The sequence below is a fragment of the Zosterops lateralis genome (genome assembly GCF_965231275.1).
Source record: "Zosterops lateralis genome assembly, chromosome: 6".
Classification (NCBI taxonomy): domain Eukaryota; kingdom Metazoa; phylum Chordata; class Aves; order Passeriformes; family Zosteropidae; genus Zosterops; species Zosterops lateralis.
Window position 1 is genome coordinate 53,009,718 of NC_139761.1, and position 24,830 is coordinate 53,034,547.

The following is a 24,830-nucleotide window of genomic DNA, read 5'->3' on the forward strand; positions in this document are numbered from 1 at the left end:
ATGGTGCAGGAGTCCCGCCAGGACAAGGAGCTGGGCAGCTGTCCCAGGGAGAGCCCATCCTTCCACAGCCACTCCACCACCCTGACCATCTCCAGGGAGCCTGGGAGCAAGCACGGAGCCAAGGATGGAGTCGTGGCAATCGGCCAGGGATGTGGCAGCGCCGGCAGCGGAGCAGCCACCGCCGGCACCACGGCGCTGTTTGAACCTGGCAGAGATGGGCAAAGCCCGCAGGTCGTGGTGCTGCTGGGGGCCCCGGGGATGGGGGAGACAACCACGGTCAGGAAGGTGATGGTGGAGTGGACAGAAGGGACACTCTGCACCCACTTTGACTTGGTCTTCTGCTCTGACTGCCCTTGTCTTCTGCACAGCTGTTACAGTTCTGCCTGCTTTATCTCAGCTGAGGTCAGGATGAAAGACACAGGAAACGTAGAGTCGAGTTGGGTCTTGGTTGTTTATCATATCTTATCTATTTACAGTATTTACAGTCTCATCAAGCGTGAGTTTCAACTAGCTTTCATTTTAAAGAAACGAGATGAAATGGAGACTTTTTAACTTTTACCAAGGCTATTTAGGAGATAATTAGCCAATACCAAAGTGACACCTATATTATTTATGCTTTTGACGCAATCATGACCATTCCAGGTCTGCAATGCAGACATCTTTCACCCAGTTAGACAAAACCACCCAAATCCATGAACAAGGAAGAAGAGGGTGAGGAAGAAGAGCTCACACAGCACCCAGAATCTTCCATCTTGGTCCCCACACACTACTATATACCCAAACCCCAAAGTTAGGTTTTCACCCTGTGAGATCACACAACACCATTCCAAGAACACACCCACTACCCCAGTGCTATCACAAATCTCAGAAGCCTCTTCCAAGGCCTCAAGTCAAATGCAGTGCCTGCCTGAGGGTCAGCACCCCTCAGCCCAGAAAGCCTGAAATTTCCACAATCCAGGGTTCCAACACAAAGCCATCGTCCTTGCCATGGAAGCCATCGTGGCAGTCCTGGATCCACAGCGCTGTCCTGGCCTGCGAGTGCCAGCTGGGAAGATCCTGGATGACCACAAGAGGATCCTGTTCATTTTGGATGGCTTCCAGGCCCTGGGGCTTTCCTTGGTTCAGCCCAAAGCTGGGCTGAGCTCTGACCCCAGGGAGGTGAAGCTGCTGGAGCTCAGCCTGATGAGTTTGTTGAAGGAGACAGTGCTCCCCAAAGCCTCTTTGCTCATCACCGTGAGGCCAACGGCTCTAGGAAGCGTGAAGGGTGAGTATTCCATGGAGATCCTGGGATTTTCTGCAGCCAGGAGGGAGGAGTATTTCCACAGGTATTTTGAGAAGCCCAGCAAAACAGACATGGCCTACAGATTTGCCAGAGTCAACGACATCCTCTAGAGCTGGTGTGTCATCCCTGTCAGGAGCTGGACCATCTGCACCATCCTGGAACAAGAGCTCTGTGGGAAGAAAAACCTGCTGGAGTGCTCCAAAGCCAGCACAGGGATGATGATGTTCTACCTCTCCCAATCACTGAAGCACAGGGACAGGGACAACGCCCAGATCCTGCAGCAGTTCCTCCTCCAGCTTTGTTCCTTGGCTGCTGATGGTGTCTGGAAACACAAGGTCCTCTTTGAGGAGAAGGAAATCAAGAATTGTGGCTTGGACCAACCAGGTCTTCTCCCCTTCATCCTCAGTGAAAAGATCCCAGGGGAAAGAGAAGACCATGGCTCTATGTCTTCACTCACCTGCACCTCCAGGACTTTTTGGCAGCAATGTTTTACGTTCTGGAGGATGATGGGGAAATGGTCAGCACCTTGGGGAGGCTTGAGAAGGATGTAAATCAGTACTTAGAAACCTACAACAAGTCCAGAAAAAATTTGAATGTCACAGTGAGGTTCCTCTTTGCTCTTGTCAACCAGAAAGCCATAGAGTACATGGACAAAACCACTGGGTGCAGAATTTCACCACGAGCCAGGGAAGAACTGCTGCAATGGCTTCAGGGGAGGCACAGAGGCCTCTCCCACCCTGGCCAAGCACTGAAGCTTTCAGACATGGGCACTTCTTGTTCGAGACCAACGAGAAGAGCTTTGCACCAAGTGCATTGGGTCATTTCACAGACCTAGACTTATAAGATAGCAAGTTGACCCTCTGGAGAGCAGTTTCCCCTCGAAAAAATGAGAACCCTGGAAAAAATGCTTTGGGAAACTCCATTCTTAGTGCCATTACACAAGGCTGATTGACATACTCTCTAGGGAAATTGTTACCAGAAAGTTCTCAGTTCTCTGTGTTATCATGGGTTGATTTTTCATGCAGAAATGTAATATTTCGAATCACAGTTCCCCACTGTCTGACCCTCCCCTCACACCCCACTGAAACTCCCCACCCACACCAGAGTGTAAAACTACCCCTCTCTGCCCCTAGACATGACCCTTCTCCTCATGCCTTTTGCCCCTTGTATTGCCTTGGCCAGTTTGGTCCAACACAGTGGAGGTCTTATTGTTTCTTATTTTGGTATTATTAAAAGTACTTTTGGGACAACTGGTTCAAAGCTGTCTCTCTCCAATCAAATCACTGAGAGGCTGAGTCCCAAGGAAACACAAAGGGCCCATGATAGTCTGGGCCAGACCCCAGGAACTTTCATGACTCTGTATGACCAGATGCCTCTTTCCTTCTGCATCCAGACCTGGGCTGGGCTGTGTCACCCTCCAGGGATGTCCCTTCCACTGGCAGCATCCTCAGGCAGAGCTGGATGCCAACTCAGTGCCTTGGTAAGTCCTGCTCCTCCTCACTTGAATGACCCAAAAGGGCAAAGATTTCTCTTCCTCTGTGAAAAAAGGATGATTCAGCTCCTCCCTCCCCAACACCAGCTGGGCCTTTCCCTGGGTGTTTAGTTCCTCAGCAGAGAATTTACTTCCTCCTGGGGAGAATAAGGAACACATGGGCTCCTCCATCCACTGCCCACTGTGGGATTGATGGTGATGGAGCTTCTTGACTCCACCTGGCCAGGCCCCCCTGTGCCCACCTGTTACCCTGGCTCCCCTTCTCTCTTCTCCCTCACAAAGGGAGAAGAAATCCCTGGCGCTGGAAAGTTCAGTGCACCCTGTGATTCACCTCACATCCATCTCCCGGCTGGTTCCAGCAGCAATGCTCCAGGCCCTTCACATCTGCACAACCAGCAAGGTCCCTCCGGAGGAGCCCTCCCGTGCGCTGGAGGCTCTGCTCGGGGTGGGGGGTTGTGTGCCGCTGTCGGAGCCGGGAGCTCCCAGCACCGCCGAGGGCTGCCCGGCCCCGCGGCTCTGTTCCCCTGCAGCTCTGGAGTCTCGGCACCCGGAGCACATCCCAATGGCCTCGTCGTGCGGCGGCGGCAAGAGGAGCTGCCCTGCCCCATCCACCTGCTCTGCCGGGCTCTGCGGCACAGAGACAGTGCCCTGCAGGTGCTGCAGTGAGAGATGCATGTGGAGCCCAATCCAGGGCTGGGATCGGGGCTCGGGCTGGGGGCACCCAAACCACGGGGCAGTGGGTGAGTGGGTTGGGGCTGCCCTGCTGCTCCCTGGGGACCCAGTAAGACCCTGTTTAGCTGAGGGTGGGTGTTGTCCCTCAGGTTTGGTGGGCAGGTGAGCAGCCAGCACAGGTGAGGTGTGCTGAAACCCCGTTCTCCGTGCTCTCCCACAGGCTGCAGCGGTGCCGCTGTCCCAGAGCTGCTGCACGGAGCCGGCAGCGCCGCTGGCGGAGCAGCCTGGCCTGGCCCGTCTGGAGCTGGGTGACAGCTCGCTGGGTGACAGCGGCGTGCGCCTCCTCTGTCAGGGGCTGCGGACTGCCGCCTGCGCATCCTGCCGTGAGCACCCCCGGCATCCCTCGGGCATCTCCGGCCTGGGAGCTGGGGACGTGCCCCAAAGGGACCCCACGGGGTGGCATCGTGCCTCTGTCCCACTCTTCCAGGCCAAGGAGCTCCAAGGTTATGGCTCTAGGCTGGGGACTGCCACCATGGTGGGAGGGCAGTGAGGGCACTGGGGAGGCTCTGAGGGTGTTTCCCGGGGGTTCCCACCAGGCTGCGCTATTCCTGCATCACCAGTGCCTGCTGCGAGGACCTTGCCGTGTGCTGAGCACCAACACGTGCCTGGAGGAGCTGGATTTGTCCTTCAGCCCGGGGCTGCACGATGCCGGCGTGGAGCTGCTGTGTCAGGGCCTCCAGCACTGTGCCTGCCCTCTACAGACACTGCGGTAAAGGGGCTGCGACATGAGCCAGTGCTCCCTCCTTCCCAGCCAGAGCTTTCTCCTTCCCACCTGCAGCAGCTCAGCAAGCCGAGGCCAAAGCCCTCCTTCCCTGATCCCCTGGCTCCCACAGCCTGGGGAGCTGCCGGCTGTCGGGTGCCTGCTGCCCAGCCCTGGCCACGCAGCTGCTGCAGGGGCCCCGTCTCACCTGCCTGGACCTGAGGGACAACGAGCTGGGAGCCCCCGGCGTCCTGCAGCTCTGCCAGCAGCTCCAGCATCCCACCTGCTACTGCAGAGCCTGGGCTGAGGGCCCTGCCACGGCCCCTTCCATGCCCGGCATTCCCTGAGCTGGGGAGCAGAGGCTGCGGGACAGGCAGGGCCACACCTGGAACCCGGCTGCTTCAGCACCTCCCTCCCCACAAGCTCCAACACCTTCTCCTCTTTTCCTGCATCCTCCATGCCCAGGCTGAGCACAGACTTCAGCCAGGCCCTGCTGCAGGAGCTGGACGCCCTCTGGAAACTGTGGCCCTTCCTGAAGATCAGGAACCTCCTGGAACATGATGTGGGAATTCGGGAAGTATTTAAGGGGGCTGCATGAGTATGTAGGAAAAAAAATTAGGGTGGCCGAAGCTCTGTTTGAACCTAGAATGGCGACTTCTCTAAAGGATAATAAAAACCGGTTCTACAAATATATTAATGGTAGAAGGAAAGGCAAGGCCAACCCTTGTTCTCTATTGGATGAGGGTGAGAACTTAGTAACAGCATCTGAGGAGAAGGCAGAAGTGCTTAATGCCTTCTTTGCCTCAGTTTTCAGTGGGACGACAACTTGCCTTCAGGACAACTGTCCTCCTGGCTTGCTTGGTGGTGTCAGGGAACAGAATGGTCCCCCCAGCATCCAAGAGGAGGCAGTCAGAGAACTGCTGAGATGCTTGGATACTCCTAAATCTGTGGGCCCAGATGGGATCCATCCCAGGGTGATGAGGGAGCTGGCAGATGAGCTTGCAAAGCCACTCTCCAGCATTTACAATCAGTCCTGGCTCACTGGGGAAGCTCCGGGTGATTGGAAACTGGCCAGTGTGACACCCATTCACAAAAAGGGTGGGAGGGAGGATCCCAGTAATTATAGACCAGTCAGCCTGACCTCAGTACCTGGCAAGATAATGGAACAGTTTATTCTGAGTGTCATCACGCAGCACCTACAGGCTGGCCAGCTCTTGGGAAAGATGGGACAGGAAGGGCTTATGGATATGATTGCCTAGTAAGAAATACTAGAGATGTAAAACCTGTGAGGGAAATAGAAATGAAGGCCAGCTTTGAAATGTAGGCATGGCAGGCAGGAAGACAGCGATTAGCTGGAGTTAGGTTGAAGGACAGAAAACAAAAGGACCCAAGAATGCAGCCCCTCTCCACTCTGCCAAGGCATCAGGGAAAAAGTAGATAAGAAAAGCTGTCTTTAGAGTTTAGAATAAAAATGATATTGTAATATAGTAGTTCTTATAGGCTACATGCAAAGATTGTAGGTTTTGTATCTTGTGCCGGTTGGTCACTGTAAATTACAATATTCAACACCAAAGGAGATACAATGTATTGTAACAAGGTCCTCCCTCTCTTACCTTTCTCACTCTGACCTCTCTCTGGCTCTTACCTCACTCTTAACTCTCTTACCTCTCTTAGCTTTTTTCCTCCCTTACCTCATCCCCTCTCTCTCTGCCTTTCTCTTTGGGCCTTTGCTTCAGCCGAGGCTGGTGGCTGAAAGCAGTCCCTCTTTACCCACCACCCTTGAAATAAAACCACGTGTTTCTAGAATATCTCAGGTCTGCAGAGTTCCTTCTCCCTGCCGTCCACGGATGCTCCCACAGCCAGCCTCTCTGGCCCAGCCAGCACGGGTTTAGGAGAGGGAGGTCATGTTTGACCAACCTGATCTCCTTTTATGACCAGGTGACCCGCCTGGTGGATGCAGGAAGGGCTGTGGATGTTGTCTATTTGGACTTCAGCCAGGCTTTTGACACTATCTCCCACAGCACACTCCTGGATAAGCTGGCAGCCCATGGCTTGGACAGGAGTACTCTTCTCTGGGTGAGGAACTGGCTGCACAGCCAGGCCCAGAGAGTGGTGGTGAACAGTGCTGTATCCAGCTGGGGACAGTCACCAGTGGTGTCCCTTGGGGTCTGTGCTGGGACCAGCTCTGTTCAATATTTTCATTGATGACATAGATGAGGCTGTTGAATCTTTCATTAGTAAATTTGCAAACACTAAGCTGGGAGCATGTGTCAATCTGTTGGAAGATAGGATGGCTCTGCAGAGAGACCTGGAATGGTTGGATGGATGGGCAGAGTCTAACAAGATGAAATTTGATATGTCCAAGTGTCGAGTCCTGCACTTTGGCCACAATAACTCCCTGCAGTGTTATAGGCTGGGACCGTGTGGCTGGACAGTGCCCAGGAGGAAAGGGGGCTGGGGGTTCTGGTCAGCAGCCAGCTGAACATGAGCCAGCAGTGTGCCCAGGTGGCCAAGAGGGCAATGGCATCCCGGCCTGAATCAGGAATGGCGTGGCCAGCAGGAGCAGGGAGCTCATTCTTCCCCTGTACTCGGCACTGGTCAGGCCACACCTCTAGTGCTGTGTCCAGTTCTGGCCCCTCCGTTTACGAAGGACATTGAGATGCTTCAATGCATCCAGAGGAGGGCAACAAGGCTAGTGAGGGCCTTGGAAAACAAGCCATATGAAGAATGACTGAGGGAGCTGGGGTTGTTTAGGCGGGAGAGAAGGAGACTCAGAGGTGACCTTATCACTCTCTACAACTTCCTGAAAGGGGGTTGCAGACAGCTGGGGGTTGGTCTCTTTCTCCAGGCAGCAACTGACAGAAGGAGAGGACACAGTCTCAGGCTGTGTCAAGGGAAATACAGAATGGATATTAGGAAGAAGTTTTTCACGGGAAGAGTGATTAAAGACTGGAATAGTCTGCTTGGGGAGGTGGTGGAGTCACCATCTCTGGACGTGTTTAAAAAACCACTGGATGTGGCACTTGATGCCATGATCCAGTTGAGGTGTTAGGGCTGAATTGGACTCAATGATCTTGAAGGTCTTTTCCAACCTACACATTCTGTGATTCTGTGATTCTATGCTGCAGGCAGGGACCATGGCCTGGCTGCCCTGCCACCACAGGGTCCTGCTGGAGGGCAGGAAGGCATTCCCCTCCTTCAGGAGACCTCCCCTCCTTTAGAAAAAGTCCTTCCAACAACCACAGCCATTCCCAGCCCAGCTCTCACTGCTGCCACTGGGTCTGAACGTGCTGCAACTGTGGGACACAAGGGGGAGATCCTGCTGCATCTGCAGGTGGGCAGAGGTCCGGGTCCTTCCCTCTCCCTTCTCACCTCGGAGCTGCTGGAAACACTTGTGAGCATTTGGCATTGCCAAATAAACACCCTGCAGACAATCCCAGCAATCCCTCAGTGCTTTTTTCCCTCACCCCACCACTCCCAGGGATGTTTCTTTGCATCCAATTACTTCCTCACATCCCCGAGGCGATGAGTGATATACCTGTTAGAGGGGTGCCAGTGCCGGTGTGTGGTCACAGGCCTGGGAAAGAGTCTCTGAACAGTTTGGGTTTTAATAGGAAAAAAGAGAAATTCACAATGAAATCAAAGACAATCCCTACACTGGAGCTGTTTTCCTGCAGTGGTGCACAGGAAGGGGTGGGCAGGGCCACTCCTTCCTGGGGACAGGGCCCCACCACACTGCCACACACGTGTCCCCAGGGCTGGGACATGGCCAGACCATCCTCATGGCAACGTCCCCAGGGTGCTGCTGCCAACATCATCATGGTCCGTGGGTGCCAGGGGCAGATCTGAGGGGTCACTGGTTGCTCCTGGGGGACCTGGAGGGGAGCAGATCCCACCTTGGAGAGAGCACAGAAAGGTGCCTGAGAGGACAGGCAGCTCCATGTCCCCCTGACAAACCCCACCTGGGCTCTGACCACAGCAGCCATGGATCTGCTGCTGGGTCCCTGCCCTTCCCCACAGACAAATCCTACCAGGGAGTGGCTCTGCAGAGGGGACAGGGCAGCTGTGAGCCCTCTTACCTCTGGGGAGGACACAGATCCACCTGGGCTGTGACACTCCCTCGGAGATGTCCCCAGTGCTGGCAGCGGGGGCCTCCTGCAGCACATCCAGGACATCGTCGTAGCCGTCCGGGGTTCCTTGCTGGGGCCTGAGCTCTGAGTTCAGTCCTGGGCACTCCTTGCTGAAGCTGTGCTGAGGTCAGACTCACCAACTCTGTCCACTCAGCTCATCCCTGCAGTCAATTACGTGCGCTTGTAATTCCTCGATAAAGGTGTTGTTTAAAATCACAGAAGGGTTTTAGTTGGAAGTGACCCTAAAGCTCACCCAGTGCTCTCAGCACTTTCCAGCAGGCAGCTGGGCACATTCTTTCCTCCTGGGATAGGGATTAAGCATGTCTGCTGAGATCTGAGCTCTGGAGCCCAGGGACAGTGCCTTTGTGCCCTGCAGCATGAGTCAGAGGCTGCAGGTAGCCCTGGGGAGTTGCATTTGCTCCAGGGGGATGAGGATGATCAAACAAGAGTTGATAGATCAGGATCAGGAGCCAGAAGAAGAATGTCCAACTGACCAGAGTGCCCAAATGCTCACAAATTGTGTCCTTAGTGCCCCAGCCAGACTGAGGAAAGCAGTGAGCCTTGAAATAGGTGGCTGCTGGTGTGTCAGGAGCATGGCTGGGCTGGAGGGGAATTGGTCTGGGCTGGGGACTGACCCTGCTCCTCATGGGCACAGAGCACAGGCGGGACAGCAGAGAGCACATGGTGCGGGAGTCCCGCCAGGACAGGGAGCTGGGCAGCTGTCCCAGGGAGAGCCCATCCTTCCACAGCCACTCCACCACCCTGACCATCTCCAGGGAGCCTGGGAGCAAGCACGGAGCCAAGGATGGAGCCGTGGCAACCGGCCAGGGATGTGGCAGCGCCGGCGGCGGAGCAGCCACCGCCGGCACCACGGCGCTGTTTGAACCTGGCAGAGACGGGCAAAGCCCGCAGGTCGTGGTGCTGCTGGGGGCCCTGGGGATGGGGAAGACAACCACGGTCAGGAAGGTGATGGTGGAGTGGACAGAAGGGACACTCTGCACCCACTTTGACTTGGTCTTCTGCTCTGACTGCCCTTGTCTTCTGCACAGCTGTTACAGTTCTGCCTGCTTTATCTCAGCTGAGGTCAGGATGAAAGACACAGGAAACGTAGAGTCGAGTTGGGTCTTGGTTGTTTATCATATCTTATCTATTTACAGTATTTACAGTCTCATGAAGCAGGAGCTTCAATTTGCTTTCATTTTAAAGAAACGAGATGAAATGAAGACTTTCTAACTTTTACCAAGGCTATTTAGGAGATAATTAGCCAATACCAAAGTGACACCTATATTATTTATGCTTTTGACCCAATCATGACCATTCCAGGTCTGCAATGCAGTCATCTTTCACCCAGTTAGACAAAACCACCCAAATCCATGAAGAACGAAGAAGAGGGTGAGGAAGAAGAGCTCACACAGCACCCAGAATCTTCCATCTTGGTCCCCACACACTACTATATAGCAAAACCCCAAACTTAAGTTTACACCCTGTGAGATCACACAACACCATTCCAAGAACACACCCACTACCCCAGTGCAATCACAAATCTCAGAAGCCTCTTCCAAGGCCTCAAGTTAAATGCAGTGCCTGCCTGAGGGTCAGCACCCCTGAGCCCAGAAAGCCTGAAATTTCCAGAATCCAGGGTTCCAGCACAAAGCCATCGTCCTTGCCATGGAAGCCAGCATGGCAGACCTGGATCCACAGCACTGTCCTGGCCTGCGAGTGCCAGCTGGGAAAATCCTGGATGAGCACAAGAGGATCCTGTTCATTTTGGATGGCTTCCAGGCCCTGGGGTTTTCCTTGGTTCAGCCCAAAGCTGGGCTGAGCTCTGACCCTCTGACCCCAGGGAGGTGAAGCTGCTGGAGCTCAGCCTGATGAGTTTGTTGAAGGAGACAGTGCTCCCCAAAGCCTCTTTGCTCATCACCGTGAGGTCAACGGCTCTAGGAATCCTGAAGGGTGGGTATTCCATGGAGATCCTGGGGTTTTCTGCAGCCAGGAGGGAGGAGTATTTCCACAGGTATTTTGAGAAGCCCAGCAAAACAGACATGGCCTTCAGGTTTGCCAGAGTCAACGAGATCCTCTACAGCTGGTGTGTCATCCCTGTCAGGAGCTGGACCATCTGCACCATCCTGGAACAAGAGCTCTGTGGGAAGAAAAACCTCCTGTAGTGCTCCAAAGCCAGCACAGGGATGATGATGTTCTACCTCTCCCAATCACTGAAGCACAGAGACAACACAAAGGCCCTCCTGCAGTTCCTACTCCAGCTTTGCTCCTTGGCTGCTGAGGGTATGTGGAAACACAAGGTCCTCTTTGAGGAGAAGGAAGTCAAGGACTGTGGATTGGACCAGCCAGGTCTTCTTCCCTTTCTTCCTCAGTAAAAGGATCCCCGGGGAAGGAGAAAACAGGGTAAAGGTGAACAGATTTTGCTGACCTCCCAGAAACGTGGTGGAAAGAACTCCACAATTAATAATAATTGTTAGAGCGATATGTATTCATTGACGTCGAGATGCGTGGGGGAATAATTTCACCAAAGACACGCATACTCACCAGGGAACTTGCCCCCCTTGTTATTCCCTACGGTCTCTACATATGCATGACATTCCATGGTCCCCCTTCATCCATATTCATTTTCTGACCCTGCCCATCTTCATATGGTATGGTAATTACTTCCACCCCCTTCTGGCCATGCTCAGTCCATTGTGGTGGTCTTTTGGCTAGTCTTCAGGCGTTCACCTCTTCACCTTTATCCCTCCCGTGTCTGCTTTGGCTCCCTTGGCACATTTGCGAGGGAACATACCATCTTAGAATCTGTGTTCTTTTTTTATCTGCACCCTTAGCTCTGCTACTCTGCTGTTTAGGCTAGTTTTTCTTCTGACTACGGCCCAGTCTCCCGGTATGTGTAATGTTTAAAAATATGCAAAAGGGTAACAGACACAGCATTCAGTGTTCACTAAATATCTTCTAAAACATGATCTCATATATTCTAAAGTACTACTTGGAATACATCCTAACATACAGTACATCTTCTTAAATCTACTATAAAGGATTAGCAGGGATTTTTCAAATCTATGTCTCACACCCCTTGGCTCTACAGCTCATGGATCATCTTGTGGATGGGGATCACGGCGTCTTGATGCCTCCGATCCTGCCGTCAGTGCACCGTCCAGGTGGCAACAGATACTCGTTGTTCTTCTACCTTCAGGAGTTCTACTGCAGATGGCTTCTCCGATAGTCCAGGCAAGGTGGTCAATTGCTTAATGCCTTCTGCCTCCACAGCAGCTATCCCAAAAGCCCATCTGAGTCCCTTAGGGTCTTTGGAATAGCCATTCCTGAGGAAGTCTATGCCCAAAATACATGGGGACTCTGGGCCAGTCACAATGGGATGATTCTACCACTTCTTCCCAGTCAGGCCCACCTCAGCTTCCAACAGAGTCAATTCCTGTGATCCCCCTGTCACCCCGGCAATGGAAATTTGTTCTGCCCCCACATGTCCTGATGCCATTAGGGTCCCCTTGCCCCAGTATTGACATAAGCTTTGTATATCTGTGGCTCTGATGTGCCAGGCCATTGAATCCACACAGTCCAAAAGACCTGGTTTTCCCATGCCTATTTCTGGCTAGAGGCAGGGCCCCTCTAGCACTGGTTATTATTCCCTTCCTGGGCATACACACTAGAGGTTCCTTCAAGGGGATCCAACACAGTATCCTCACTTCTGTAATACCTGGTGACTCAGTCGTGGGAGGCTGAGGCTACTTCATTTTAGATGAACCCCCTCGGTGAGTGTTTCTCTCCTTGAGCTCACACACCCATGCTGCCAGGACAGAAGTGGGCTTCCCATCCCACCTTCCCATGTCTTCCCCGTGGTCATGCAGGAAGGACCACAGGTCAGCTCGTGGGGTGTACCCTCTCTGTAGCTGGGGGACGTTGAGCTCTGACTCCGGGGCCTGTGACACACACTGGTGCCATATGGGAACTCTTCCTCCTCATCTCCTCCCTCACCTCCCTTATCTCCTCTTCGAGTTCCTTAACCACAGCAGAGACCTGAGCCTGCATTGGGTCACTGATCATACTCTCATCATTTCTGAGCTTGTTGGTGACAGAACCCACAGTCTCTGGGTTGGTATCAGGATTAATTGTGGCAATGAATGCGGCACAGGGAGATGGTCCATGAGTTGCCTGTGTCCACAACGTGTGCCGTGTGCATCAAACCTTGTTGGGGTCATTATCCTGGTGTCCACCCCTCCCAAAGAGTACCTCCAATACTGCCACTTCTCTCAGCTGTTGGATCCCCTCCTCAAGGGTCTTCCAGTCCATTGTATGATGGTGCTCCTGCACTTTGTCTCGGTGGACAAACCTCTCCCTTCTACTCCTTAAAGGCCGCTCCCAGAGGGAAAGGGGGCCTGGCTCTCTTACAAATACCTGATTTACACCTGAGTCCTAGGTCAAAGGCCTCAAATTCACTACTATCCAGTTGCACCCCTGTAACCATAAGGTCCCAGACCTGAAGTAACCAGGCTGTGTAAGCCTCACGTCCTCGTCGCACAATATCTTTGTGCAGATTACGTAGACTTTCATACGACAGAGTCAGTGATGATCTCAAGCTCTGGTTCCCCTGTGGGTTGTGAGGGCCCTCCTTTCTTCTCCTTATTACCTGGCTGCTCTGATTTCATCTTGTGCTTCTTTCTTTCCGTAGGGGTGACTGCTGCTGGCTGTGACTGCCCCTGTGGTTCAGCTGGAACCTGGACGGTTGTAATGTTTGTAGGTTCCATTGCTGCACCTTCAGATTCTCCCTTTTCAGGGCTGGAGGAGGTTTTCCCATCAGCTGGGGCTAATGAGGCTAAAGAGGCCACCACTGGGGAAATGTGCTCCTTCAGCATCTGGCCCATCTCCTTCACCAGAACCCCCACTCTATCCAGGTGGTTCACTTTTAAGGTGGGCTGTGGGGCAGGATCAGGCAGTGGGGCAGCATCCCTATTCTGTGGGGCAGTTTCAGGCCCCATGGCAGTATCCCTGGTCTGTGGGGCAGTGTCAGGCCCCATGGCAGTATCCATGGTCTGTGGGGCAGTGTCAGGCAGTGGGCAGTATCCCCAGTGTCTGGGGCAGTGTCAGGCAGTGGGGCAGTATCCCTATTCTGTGGGGCAGTGTCAGGCCCCAAAGCAGTATCCATGGTCTGTGGGGCAGTGTCAGACAGTGGGGCAGTATTCCCAGTCTCTGTGGCAATGTCAGGCCCCATGGCAGTATCCCTGGTCTGTGGGGCAGTGTCAGGCAGTGGGGCAGTATCCCCAATCTCTGGGGCAGTGTCAGACTCCATAGAAGTATCCCCAGTCTCTGGGGTAGGTGTCTGTGCAGTCATCCAAGTTGACCTCACCTCATCTCTGAAAGCTAAATAGACTGGGACTATCAGCAACACTTGGTTAGTATCTACAGGAAATTCAAACCCTTCAAAGAACTGGTTAAAGGGCTGGCACAAAACTTCCCCTGCTGTCATTTCCTCGCTGAAAGTATCATCCTTAAAGGAACCCCAAAAACATACACTTAGCGTGTGGTAGCCATGTAGCCATGTGCCTGCCTTCCAGAGGAAGTTAAAAATCCATGAATGCCTCACCTTATCTACCCAGAAAACAAACTGGATAACAGCCACAGCAGCCTTAGTGATAGGGCCCATGTTTAGATAGGGGCCTGCAAATGGGAGGAATACAGCCACAACCATGAGCCATCCAAACCAGGGGAAGCTGGACCACATGATGCTGCCTAATGAGGTTTTTATATACAGCACACACAGAAGAAAATATTAGCTTACTCGAGAACCGTTATTCCTTTTTTCTCTTTTCTTTCCTCATTGCCCTCAAGCCCCACCGTGATCACTGTGATATATGGTATAAAATAATTCCTGTTTAAGAATTAAAGATTTCAGCAATTGTAAAACCACAGGTGGCGATGGGGAAGGAACCGATTTGCAATAGAAAATGGTGGCATCGATTGAAGCTGAGTCTCCTCTGGGATGGGCTGGACAAGGCCCCGGTGATGAGCACCCGATATGCATCTAAGGTCTTATCTATGCGATAAGACAATCTTCGTCGTCAAGGGCATACATCCCAATGCCAGATCCCCGTACAAAGAATCAAGTATTCATCTCTAGACAAAAAAATTTTCAACAGACCCTTTTCCACAGACTGACAGCAAGAAAAGAAACTACATGAATATTTTAGAAGAACAAGCAGGACAAGAGACGAAGAACATCCCTGTTCGGTCGAAAAACTGTATAAAAACAGGCCCTGCAAAGGCAGAATTTGTGAACAGAGGGGGATTCAGAGCAATAGAGTCTGAATCTAGGTTCACCCAGCGCCGACCCCGGACTCAACGCTGTTTTTGATTGTGGCTTTCCAAAACCGATTTTAATATCGCAATAAAATCCGCTTTAATTATCAATTTGGTTACGTCGTTTATAACAGGCACCAAAATCTGTCTTGGTTTGAAAAGACACATATCTGCCAGGGAAAGCTGGAGTTTCCCTTGGAATGGAGAACGTAAACCACCTCTCCCACCACCTTTTCCGATTATAAATTTGCAGTTAGAGCCTTTCAGGCAAAGATTGGGAGATAGAAATAGCAGTTCTTTACTAGTATGTATAACAAAACAAACAAAAACAACAACTACCGCGTAAATAACAAAACAGTACCAAGAAACATGAGGGATTTGCTTCACAACAACCCAGGTGGGACAGTTTGGCCTCAGTGCCCCTGCAGGACCCTCAGAGCACCAGGCTGGAACAGTGGAGAGTCCCGGGCTGGGACTTGGTGTCCTGGGTTGCAGTGACGGATGTACACAAAGTATTTATTCTATCACCATCTTTATGAACTGTTAAACCAGGTGGGGCAGTGATTTCCCAGGCCCCCTGCCTTTGGGCTGTCTCCTGCTAATGGCCCATTAACGCCTGGCCCATGACTCACAGGTAACTCCCTCCAGGAGTTATCTCTGTTTAATGGGCCATCAAGGACCCACTTCACAACTCATCATCCCAATGTGAGATGCTCTGCCCAGGGGGAGGAGCCAAGCATTCTCACCTGGATATAAGCTGGGATTTGGGACAGTGCAAGCAGCCCTTACCTACTGGATTCCCAGAGGAGCAGAGCTACCAGACCTTTCTACAGGATCACTGCTTCAGGAAGACCACTTCATCTGGACTGCTTCCACCATCCTGCTCAGGTCGTATTCTGACTCTGTCAGTGGTCCGTTGTGTATTGCATTTATTCAATTTTATTTTTACTTTTTTAACTTTTTTCTTGTTAAATTGTATTTCTGACTTGGAGCCTCTCATCAGTTTTGCTTTCAAACCTCGACATATTTTTTGAAGCCGCGACAGTGGGGCAGAGGTCCTGAGAAAAGTCAGAATTACAGTTTTGTATTGAAGAAGACACCTGTTCTCTATGATGCTCAACATGGTTACATGTGTGTTATACCTATCTCTCTATATTTTTCCAAACATGGGGCACTATTTGCTCATCTTAATGCTCCTGCATAGATCAGGGTATGGTACTAAAATTGCTTTATTGGTCTATTATGTTCATTGCTTGATAAACTCCGAGGCAATGAACAGCATTCAGAATATATACCCAGTTTTGGATTCGTGTCCTGGTCTAGGATGCTACATCTGGGGCCTCAACAATCTCACCCAGCCCCTCTGGGGAGGAGTAACGATTGACTTTTTCCAGCTTTGCAGACATAACACAGCAGTTTTTGAAAATACTGAGTACCCTCTGGATGCCAAGGACAGTATGATGTTGTTAGTCCTGCTTGGTCTTCTCTGCACAGCTCGTACGATGCTTAGGATCAAAACACTACATGGTTTGATGCAGCGTGTTCCTAAGGAAGAGGAAGAGGGAAAGAGAAGCAAAGCAACAGCATCTACACGGACCATCACAAAGAAGAAGAGAACCAAAGGCAAGACAACAGTGTCCTCATCTACACAGACCATTGCAGAGGAGAAAGAAGCCAAAGGTGAGGCGACGGTGTCCACATCTATGCAGACTCTCCCAGAGAAGAAAGGAACCAAAGGTGCCGTCAGCATCTCCACACAAACTGTCACTGAACTGGAACAACCTAAACCAGTAGCAGTTGCCACCACTCAGAAGAAGAAATCAAGGAGCAAATCAGTCCATGTAGTGACTGACGAGGATGCAGCAGGACCTTCACAGCCAGCAGAGGAGACAGAGATAGAGATCATCACTCGCTCTCTATCCCTGGGTGAGCTGCGTGACCTGCAAAGGGAATTCACCCGCCAGACCAACGAGTCCATCCTGACCTGGCTGCTCCGCATCTGGGACGCTGCAGCCAATGACACCATTCTGGATGGAATTGAGGCCAGGCAACTGGGATCGCTGTCCCGGGATGTGGTCATTGACCAGGGAATTGGGAAAACCCAAGAACCTCTCAGCCTCTGGCAGCGACTGCTGACAAGTGTGAAAGACAGATACCTTTGTAAAGAAGATCTCCAAGTGCACCAAGGCAAATGGAGCACAATAGAACAAGGTATCCAATGCCTGAGGGAATTGGCTGTGCTGGAGATCATTTTTTCAGAAGACAAGAGATTTCCCGAAAGCCCAGATGATGTCCAGTGCACATCACGGATGTAGCTGAGATTTGCACAGCTTGGACCAGAGATGTACTCACGTTACCTGGCAACACTGCAATGGAGGGAAAGTGAAGACAAGGTGGGTGTCTTGGCTAATAAATTAAGAATTTACGAGGACACTGTCACCGCCCCAGTTCGTACCCATATCTCATCTGTGGAAACAAGACTGGCTGAGCAAGTCCAGAGCTTGATTGAAGAAGGCCATCAGAAACTGAAAAAAGAGCTTAAAGAAGAAATTTATCATATTTCACCAGAGCCGACGAGAGTCTCTGCCATTTGGAGCAGGCGTTCCCCAGCCAGGGAGAGAGGATACACACCACGAGGTAACCTCTGGTCCTTTCTTCAGGAGCATGGAGAAGACATGAAGAAGTGGGATGGAAAACCCACCTCCTCCTCAGCAGCCCGGGTACGTGAGCTGAAAAGAGGAACACCTACCACAAGAAGCCCATCTAGAATCAAAGTTGCCCCAGTGTCTCAGAACTCCAGATGGTACAGGAATGATGATATGACTGATCCTCTGGAAGGGATCTCAGAAACATATGTACAGGAAGAGAACAATGTATGCCATGACCAGGAATAGAGGGGCCCTGCCTCTAGCCAGGAAGAGGAAAGGGATAATCGGATCTACTGGACTGTGTGGATCCGATGGCCTGGCACATCTGACCCACAAAAATATACGGCATTGGTTGACACTGGGGCCCAATGATGCCATCAAGGTATGTAGGAACAGAATCCATCTCTATTTCTGGGGTGACAGGAGGGTCCCAGGAACTGACTGTATTAGAGGCTGAAGTGAGTTTAACTGGGAACGAGTGGCAAAAACACCCCATCACGACTGGCCCAGAGGCCCCATGCATTCTCAGCATAGACTATCTCAGGAATGGATATTTCAAAGACCCAAAGGGATATCACTGGGCTTTTGGGATAGCCGCAGTTGAGAAGGAAAACATCAGACAGTTGAATACTTTGCCTGGTCTCTCAGATGACCCCTCTGCTGTGGGACTGCTCAGAGTCGAAGAACAACAGGTACCAACTGCCACAACAACAGTACACCGCCGCCAATACCGCACTGACAGAGACTCTGTGATTCCCATACATGAGATGATTCGTAAACTGGAGAGCCAAGGGGTGATCAGTAAGACTCATTCACCTTTCAACAGCCCAATATGGCCCGTGCATAAGTCCAGTGGAGAATGGAGACGGACGGTAGATTACCGTGCTCTGAATGAAATCACGCCACCACTGAGCACTGCCGTGCCAGACATGTTAGAGCTTCAGTACGAGCTGGAGTCCAAGGCAGCAAAGTGGTATGCGTCCATGGACATTGCCAATGCCTTCTTCTCCATCCCTTTGGCAGCAGAGTGCAGGCCCCAGTTTGCTTTCACCTGGAGGGGCATGCAGTACACCTGGAACCGACTGCCCCAGAGGTGGAAACACAGCCCCACCATCTGCCATGGGCTGATCCAGGCTGCACTGGAGAAAGGTGAGGCTCCAGAACATCTGCAGTACATCGACGACATCATCGTATGGGGGAACACCCCAGGGGAGGTCTTCGAGAAAGGAGAGAAGATTATCCAAATTCTGTTGAAAGCTGGTTTTGCCATTAAACGAAGTAAGGTTAAGGGACCGGCTCAAGAAATCCAGTTCCTGGGAGTCAAGTGGCAAGATGGACGTCGCCAAATCCCCACAGAGATAATAAACAAGATCACTGCCATGTCCTCACCTACCAACAAGAAGGAAACACAAGCTTTCCTAGGTGCCATAGGCTTCTGGAGGATGCACATTCCTGAGTATAGTCAGATCGTGAGCCCTCTCTATCTGGTTACCTGCAAGAAGAACAATTTCCACTGGGGCCTGAACAGCAACAAGCCTTTGTTCAGGTCAAGCAGGAGATTGCTCACGCAGTAGCCCTTGGCCCAGTCAGGACGGGACCAGATGTGAAGAATGTGCTTTACTCTGCAGCCGGGACAATGGTCTGTCCTGGAGCCTGTGGCAGAAGGTGCCTGGGGAGACTCGAGGCCAACCATTGGGATTCTGGAGCCGAAGTTACAGAGGCTCCGAAGCCAACTACACTCCCACAGAGAAGGAGATCTTGGCCGCCTATGAAGGAGTTCAAGCTGCCTCAGAAGTCATTGGCACTGAAACACAGCTGCTTCTGGCACCCCGATCACCAGTGCTGGGGTGGATGTTTAAGGGAAAGGTTCCCTCCACATATCACGTTACTGACACCACATGGAGCAAATGGATTGCTCTCATCACACAGCACGCCCGTATTGGAAACCCAAATCGCCCTGGGATTCTGGAAGTTATAACAAACTGGCCAGAAGGTGAGACTTTTCGATTATCGTCTGAAGAAGAAGAAAACCGAGTAACACATGCCGAGGAAGCCCCACCATATAATGAGCTACCGGAGACTGAAAGACGATACGCTCTCTTCACTGATGGCTCCTGCTGAATTGTAGGTGCTAACCAGAAATGGAAGGCTGCAGTTTGGAGCCCCACATGACAAGTTGCACAGGCTACCGAGGGACAAGGTGGGTCAAGTCAGGTTGCAGAGCTTAAAGCTGTCCAGCTGGCTTTGGATATTGCTGAACGAGAGAAATGGCCGAGGCTCTATCTCTACACTGACTCATGGATGGTAGCTAATGCTCTGTGGGGATGGCTGAATCGCTGGAAAAAGGCCAACTGGCAGCACAGAGGAAAACCCATCTGGGCCGCTGACATTTGGCAGGACATTGCTGCCCGAGTAGAGAGACTGACCATGAAGGTTCGACACGTGGACGCGCACGTACCCAAGAGCCGGGCTAATGAGGAGCATCACAACAATGAGCAGGTGGACAAAGCTGCCAAGGTGAAAGTATCACAGGTGGATCTGGACTGGCAGCACAAGGGAGAACTGTTCCTAGCTCGTTGGGCCCATGATGCCTCTGGTCATCAAGGAAGAGATGCGACATACCGATGGGCCCGTGACCGAGGGGTGGACGTTACTATGGACAGCATCTCCCAGGTCATCCACAACGGTGAGACCTGCGCTGCAATCAAACAGGCCAAGCGAGTGAAGCCTCTGTGGTATGGTGGACGATGGCTGAAGTACAGGTATGGGGAAGCCTGGCAAATTGACTACATCACCCTTCCCCAAACCCACCAAGGAAAGCGTTACGTGCTGACCATGGTGGAAGCCACCACTGGATGGCTGTAAACCTACCCTGTGCCTCATGCCACTGCCCGGAACACCATCCTGGGCCTGGAAAAACAAGTCCTGTGGAGACACAGCACCCCTGAGAGAATTGAGTCAGACAATGGGACCCATTTAAAAAACAGCCTTATAAACACCTGGGCAAGAGAACATGGTATTGAATGGATATATCACATTCCTTATCACGCACCACCTACCAGGAAAGTTGAACGGTGCAGTGGACTACTAAAGACTACCCTGAAGACACTGCGGAGGGACCTTCAAGAATTGGGAAATGAACTTAGCCAAAGCTACCTGGATGGTCAACACCCGAGGGTCTATCAATCGAGGTGGTCCTGCCCAATCTGAACCCTTGCACACAGTGGATGGAGATAAAGTCCCTGCAGTACATGTGAAAAGAACCTTAGGGAAGACTGTTTGGATTAATCCCACCTCGGGAAAAGGCAGACCCATCTGTGGGATTGTCTTTGCTCAAGGACCTGGTCACACTAGGTGGGTAATGCAGAAAGATTGGGAAAACCATTGTGTTAAGTGAGAAGAGTGTATAACATTTTATTCCCTATGTGTATGCGTATCTTTGTAAGAATGTATTAATTTGGATATGATGTAGCTAGTAATAGAATAAAAGGTGGATTATGTCCTGGGTTGCAGTGCAGGATGTACACAAAGTATTTATTCTAGCACCATCTTCATGAACTGTTAAACCAGGTGGGGCAGTGATTTCCCAGGCCCCCTGCCTTTGGGCTGTCTCCTGCTAATGGCCCAATAATGTCTTGCCCATGACTCACAGGTAACTCCCTCCAGGAGTTATCTCTGTTTAATGGGCCAGCAAGGACCCACTTCACAACTCATCATCCCATTGTGAGATGCTCTGCCCAGGGGGAGGAGCCAAGCATTCTCACCTGGATATAAGCTGGGATTTGGGACAGTGCAAGCAGCCCTTACCTACTGGATTCCCAGAGGAGCAGAGCTACCAGACCATGCTACAGGATCACGGCTTCAGGAAGACCACTTCATCTGGACTGCTTCCACCATCCTGCTCAGGTCGTATTCTGACTCTGTCAGTGATCCGTTGTGTTATTGCATTTATTTTATTTTTACCTTTTTTCTTATTAGATTCTATTTCTGACTTGGAGCTTCTCACTCGTTTTGCTTTCAAGCCACGACAGCTGGGATGGCAGGATGTCCCCGGCAGTCAGGGACAGGAGGTCCCGGCAGTCAGGGGAGTGCAGAGTCACACTGTAGCAAGAGGAGCAGAGCTGAAGAAGCTGCGACAGTGGGGCAGGGCTGGCCCAGCTCCAGCAGGGCAGACAAAGGAGCTCAGAATTCCAAGACATGCAAGCAGATGATGGTAGATTTCCCAACACTGGACATTCAGGTGACAGTGAACTCCTCCCGCAGCAAGCAGGAGCCTGGCCGTGTCCTCTCCATCTCCAAATGCCGAGAGCCAGAGAGCCAAGCTGCCTCCAGCTCTGTCCATTGCCTGCCACAAAACTGGCGTTATCCCCCCTCCGAGCTTTCTGCCACCTCTTTGTTTTGGTCAAGCATCCTTAAGCACACAATACTTAGTCTTCTAAATAACTTATGGGGAAAGAAATTCTTTAGATTGAAGGATAAAAGGAGAACAATCCTAACCCCTAAAAGAGGCGAAGGAGAAGAGCATGGGAGTGTCTTTGCCTTCACTCACCTGCACCTCCAGGACTTTTTGGCAGCAATGTTTTACGTACTGGAGGACGATGGGGAAATGGTCAGCACCTTATTGAGGCTTGAGAAGGATGTAAATCAGTACTTAGAAACCTTCAACAAGTCCAGAAAAAATTTGAATGTCACAGTGAGGTTCCTCTTTGCTCTTGTCAGCCAGAAAGCCATAGAGCACATGGACAAAACCACTGGGTGCAGAATTTCACCACGAGCCAGGGAAGAGCTGCTGCAGTGGCTTCAGGGGAGGCACAGAGGCCTCTCCCACCCTGGCCAAGCACTGAAGCTTTCAGACATGGACACTTTGCACTTCTTGTTTGAGACCAACGAGAAGAGCTTTGCACCAAGTGCATTGGGACATTTCACTGACCTGGACTTGCGAGACCTCAAGCTGACCCTGTATGACTAGATGGCTCTTTCCTTCTGCATCCAGACCTGGCTTGGGCTGGGCTGTGTCACCCTCCAGGGATGTCCCTTCCACTGGCAGCATCCTCAGGCAGAGCTGGATGCCAACTCAGTGCCTTGCTAAGTCCTGCTCCTTCTCACTTGAATGACCCAAAAGGGCAAAGATTTCTCTTCCTCTGCCCCAAAGGATGATTCAGCTCCTCCCTCCCCAACACCAGCTGGGCCTTTCCCTGGGTGTTTAGTTCCTCAGCAGAGCATTTACTTCCTCCTGGGGAGAATGAGGAACACATGGGCTCCTCCATCCACTGCCCACTGTGGGATTGATGGTGATGGAGCTTCTTGGCTCCACCTGGCCAAACCCCCCTGTGCCCAGCTGTCACCCTGGCTCCCCTTCCCTCTTCTCCCTCACAAAGGGAAATCCCTGGTGCTGGAATGTTCAGTGCACCCTGTGATTCACCTCACATCCATCTCTCGGCTGGTTCCAGCAGCAATGCTCCAGGTCCTTCACATCTGCACAACCTCCAAGGTCCCTCCGGAGGAGCCCTCCCGTGCGCTGGAGGCTCTGCTCGGGGTGGGGGGTTGTGTGCTGCTGTCAGAGCCAGGAGCTCCCAGCACCGCCGAGGGCTGCCGGCCCCGCGGCTCCGTTCCCCTGCAGCTCTGGAGTCTCGGCACCCGGAGCACATCCCAATGGCTTTGTCATGCAGCGGCAGCGAGAGGAGCTGCCCTGCCCCATCCACCTGCTCTGCTGGGCTCTGCGGCGCAGGGACAGTGCCCTGCAGGTGCTGCAGTGAGAGATGCATGTGGAGCCCAATCCAGGGCTGGGATCGGGGCACGGGCTGGGGGCACCCAAACCGCGGGGCAGTGGGTGAGTGGGTTGGGGCTGCCCTTCTGCTCTCTGGGGACCCAGTAGGACCCTGTTTAGCTGAGGGTGGGTGTTGTCCCTCAGGTTTGGTGGGCAGCTGAGCAGCCAGCACAGGTGAGGTGTGCTGAGCCCCCGTTCTCCGTGCTCTCCCACAGGCTGCAGCGGTGCCGCTGTCCCAGAGCTGCTGCACGGAGCCGGCAGCGCCGCTGGCGGAGCAGCCTGGCCTGGCCCGTCTGGAGCTGGGTGACAGCTCGCTGGGTGACAGCGGCGTGCGCCTCCTCTGTCAGGGGCTGCGGACTGCAGGCTGCCGCCTGCGCATCCTGCCGTGAGCACCCCCGGCATCCCTCGGGCATCTCCGGCCTGGGAGCTGGGGACGTGCCCCAAAGGGACCCCACGGGGTGGCATCGTGCCTCTGTCCCACTCTTCCAGGCCAAGGAGCTCCAAGGTTATGGCACTAGGCTGGGGACTGCCACCATGGTGGGAGGGCAGTGAGGGCACTGGGGAGGCTCTGAGGGTGTTTCCCGGGGGTTCCCATCAGGCTGCGCTATTCCCGCATCACCAGCGCCTGCTGCGAGGACCTTGCCGTGTGCTGAGCACCAACACGTGCCTGGAGGAGCTGGATTTGTCCTTCAGCCCGGGGCTGCACGATGCCAGCGTGGAGCTGCTGTGTCAGGGCCTCCAGCACTGTGCCTGCCCTCTACAGACACTGCGGTAAAGGGGCTGCGACATGGGCCAGTGCTCCCTCCTTCCCAGCCAGAGCTTTCTCCTTCCCACCTGCAGCAGCTCAGCAAGCCGAGGCCAAAGCCCTCCTTCCCTCTTCCCCTGGCTCCCACAGCCTGGGGAGCTGCCGGCTGTCGGGTGCCTGCTGCCCAGCCCTGGCCACACAGCTGCTGCAGGGGCCCCGTCTCACCTGCCTGGACCTGAGTGACAACGAGCTGGGAGCCCCCGGCGTCCTGCAGCTCTGCCAGCAGCTCCAGCATCCCACCTGCTACTGCAGAGCCTGGGCTGAGGGCCCTGCCATGGCCCCTTCCATGCCCGGCATTCCCTGAGCTGGGGAGCAGAGGCTGCGGGACAGGCAGGGCCACACCTGGAACCCGGCTGATTCAGCACCTCCCTCCCCACAAGCTCCAACACCTTCTCCTCTTTTCCTGCATCCTCCATGCCCAGGCTGAGATCGGACAGTGTCAGCCAGACCCTGCTGTAGGAACTGGAAATGTAGCTGGCCCTGAACATCGGGAACTTCCTGGAGCATGGATGTGCCACAGGCAGGGACCATGGCCCGGCTGCCCTGCCACCACGGGGTCCTGGCAGGGGGTAGGAAAGCACTCCCCTCATTCACGAAACTTCTCCTCTTTCAGAAAAATTCCTTCCAACAACCAGAGCCATTCCCAGCCCAGCTCTCACTGCTGCCACTGGGTCTGAGCCTGCCCCACCCATGGGGCACACACAGGAGCTCCTGCTGCATTTGCAGGTGGGCAGAGTTCCGGATCCTGACCTCTCCCTTTTCCCCTCAGAGTTGCTGGGAACACTTGTGAGCATTTGGCAGTGCCAAATAAATGCCCTGCAGACAATCCCAGCAATCTCCATGTGCTCTTGCCCCTCATGCAACCGTGTATTTGGATATGTCTGTGCTTTCAGTTACTGCATCACATCCTCAACGATATGACTGATATATGTGGTATAGAGGTTCCAGAGGTGGAGTGA

At 52.8% G+C, this 24,830-nt stretch overlaps 1 protein-coding gene and 2 pseudogenes across 3 annotated transcripts; all 3 read left to right on the plus strand.

Annotated features, from left to right (window-relative positions):
- On the plus strand, nt 1–24,830 carry LOC310910185 (NACHT, LRR and PYD domains-containing protein 3-like; annotated as a pseudogene). Its single transcript has 11 exons — nt 1–355; nt 974–2,152; nt 2,652–2,762; nt 3,305–3,436; nt 3,667–3,829; nt 4,043–4,215; nt 4,340–4,510; nt 4,672–4,783; nt 24,392–24,542; nt 24,641–24,657; nt 24,765–24,830. The product of its transcript is annotated as an NACHT, LRR and PYD domains-containing protein 3-like (transcript).
- On the plus strand, nt 21,510–22,388 carry LOC310910901 (NACHT, LRR and PYD domains-containing protein 3-like; annotated as a pseudogene). The gene has a single exon. The product of its transcript is annotated as an NACHT, LRR and PYD domains-containing protein 3-like (transcript).
- Nucleotides 22,963–24,175, plus strand: LOC310910902 (NACHT, LRR and PYD domains-containing protein 12-like; the record flags this gene model as incomplete). Its single annotated transcript, XM_083863975.1, is given in 5 exon segments — nt 22,963–23,043; nt 23,282–23,451; nt 23,665–23,708; nt 23,711–23,837; nt 23,962–24,175. Coding segments are annotated over 5 exon segments (636 nt in total).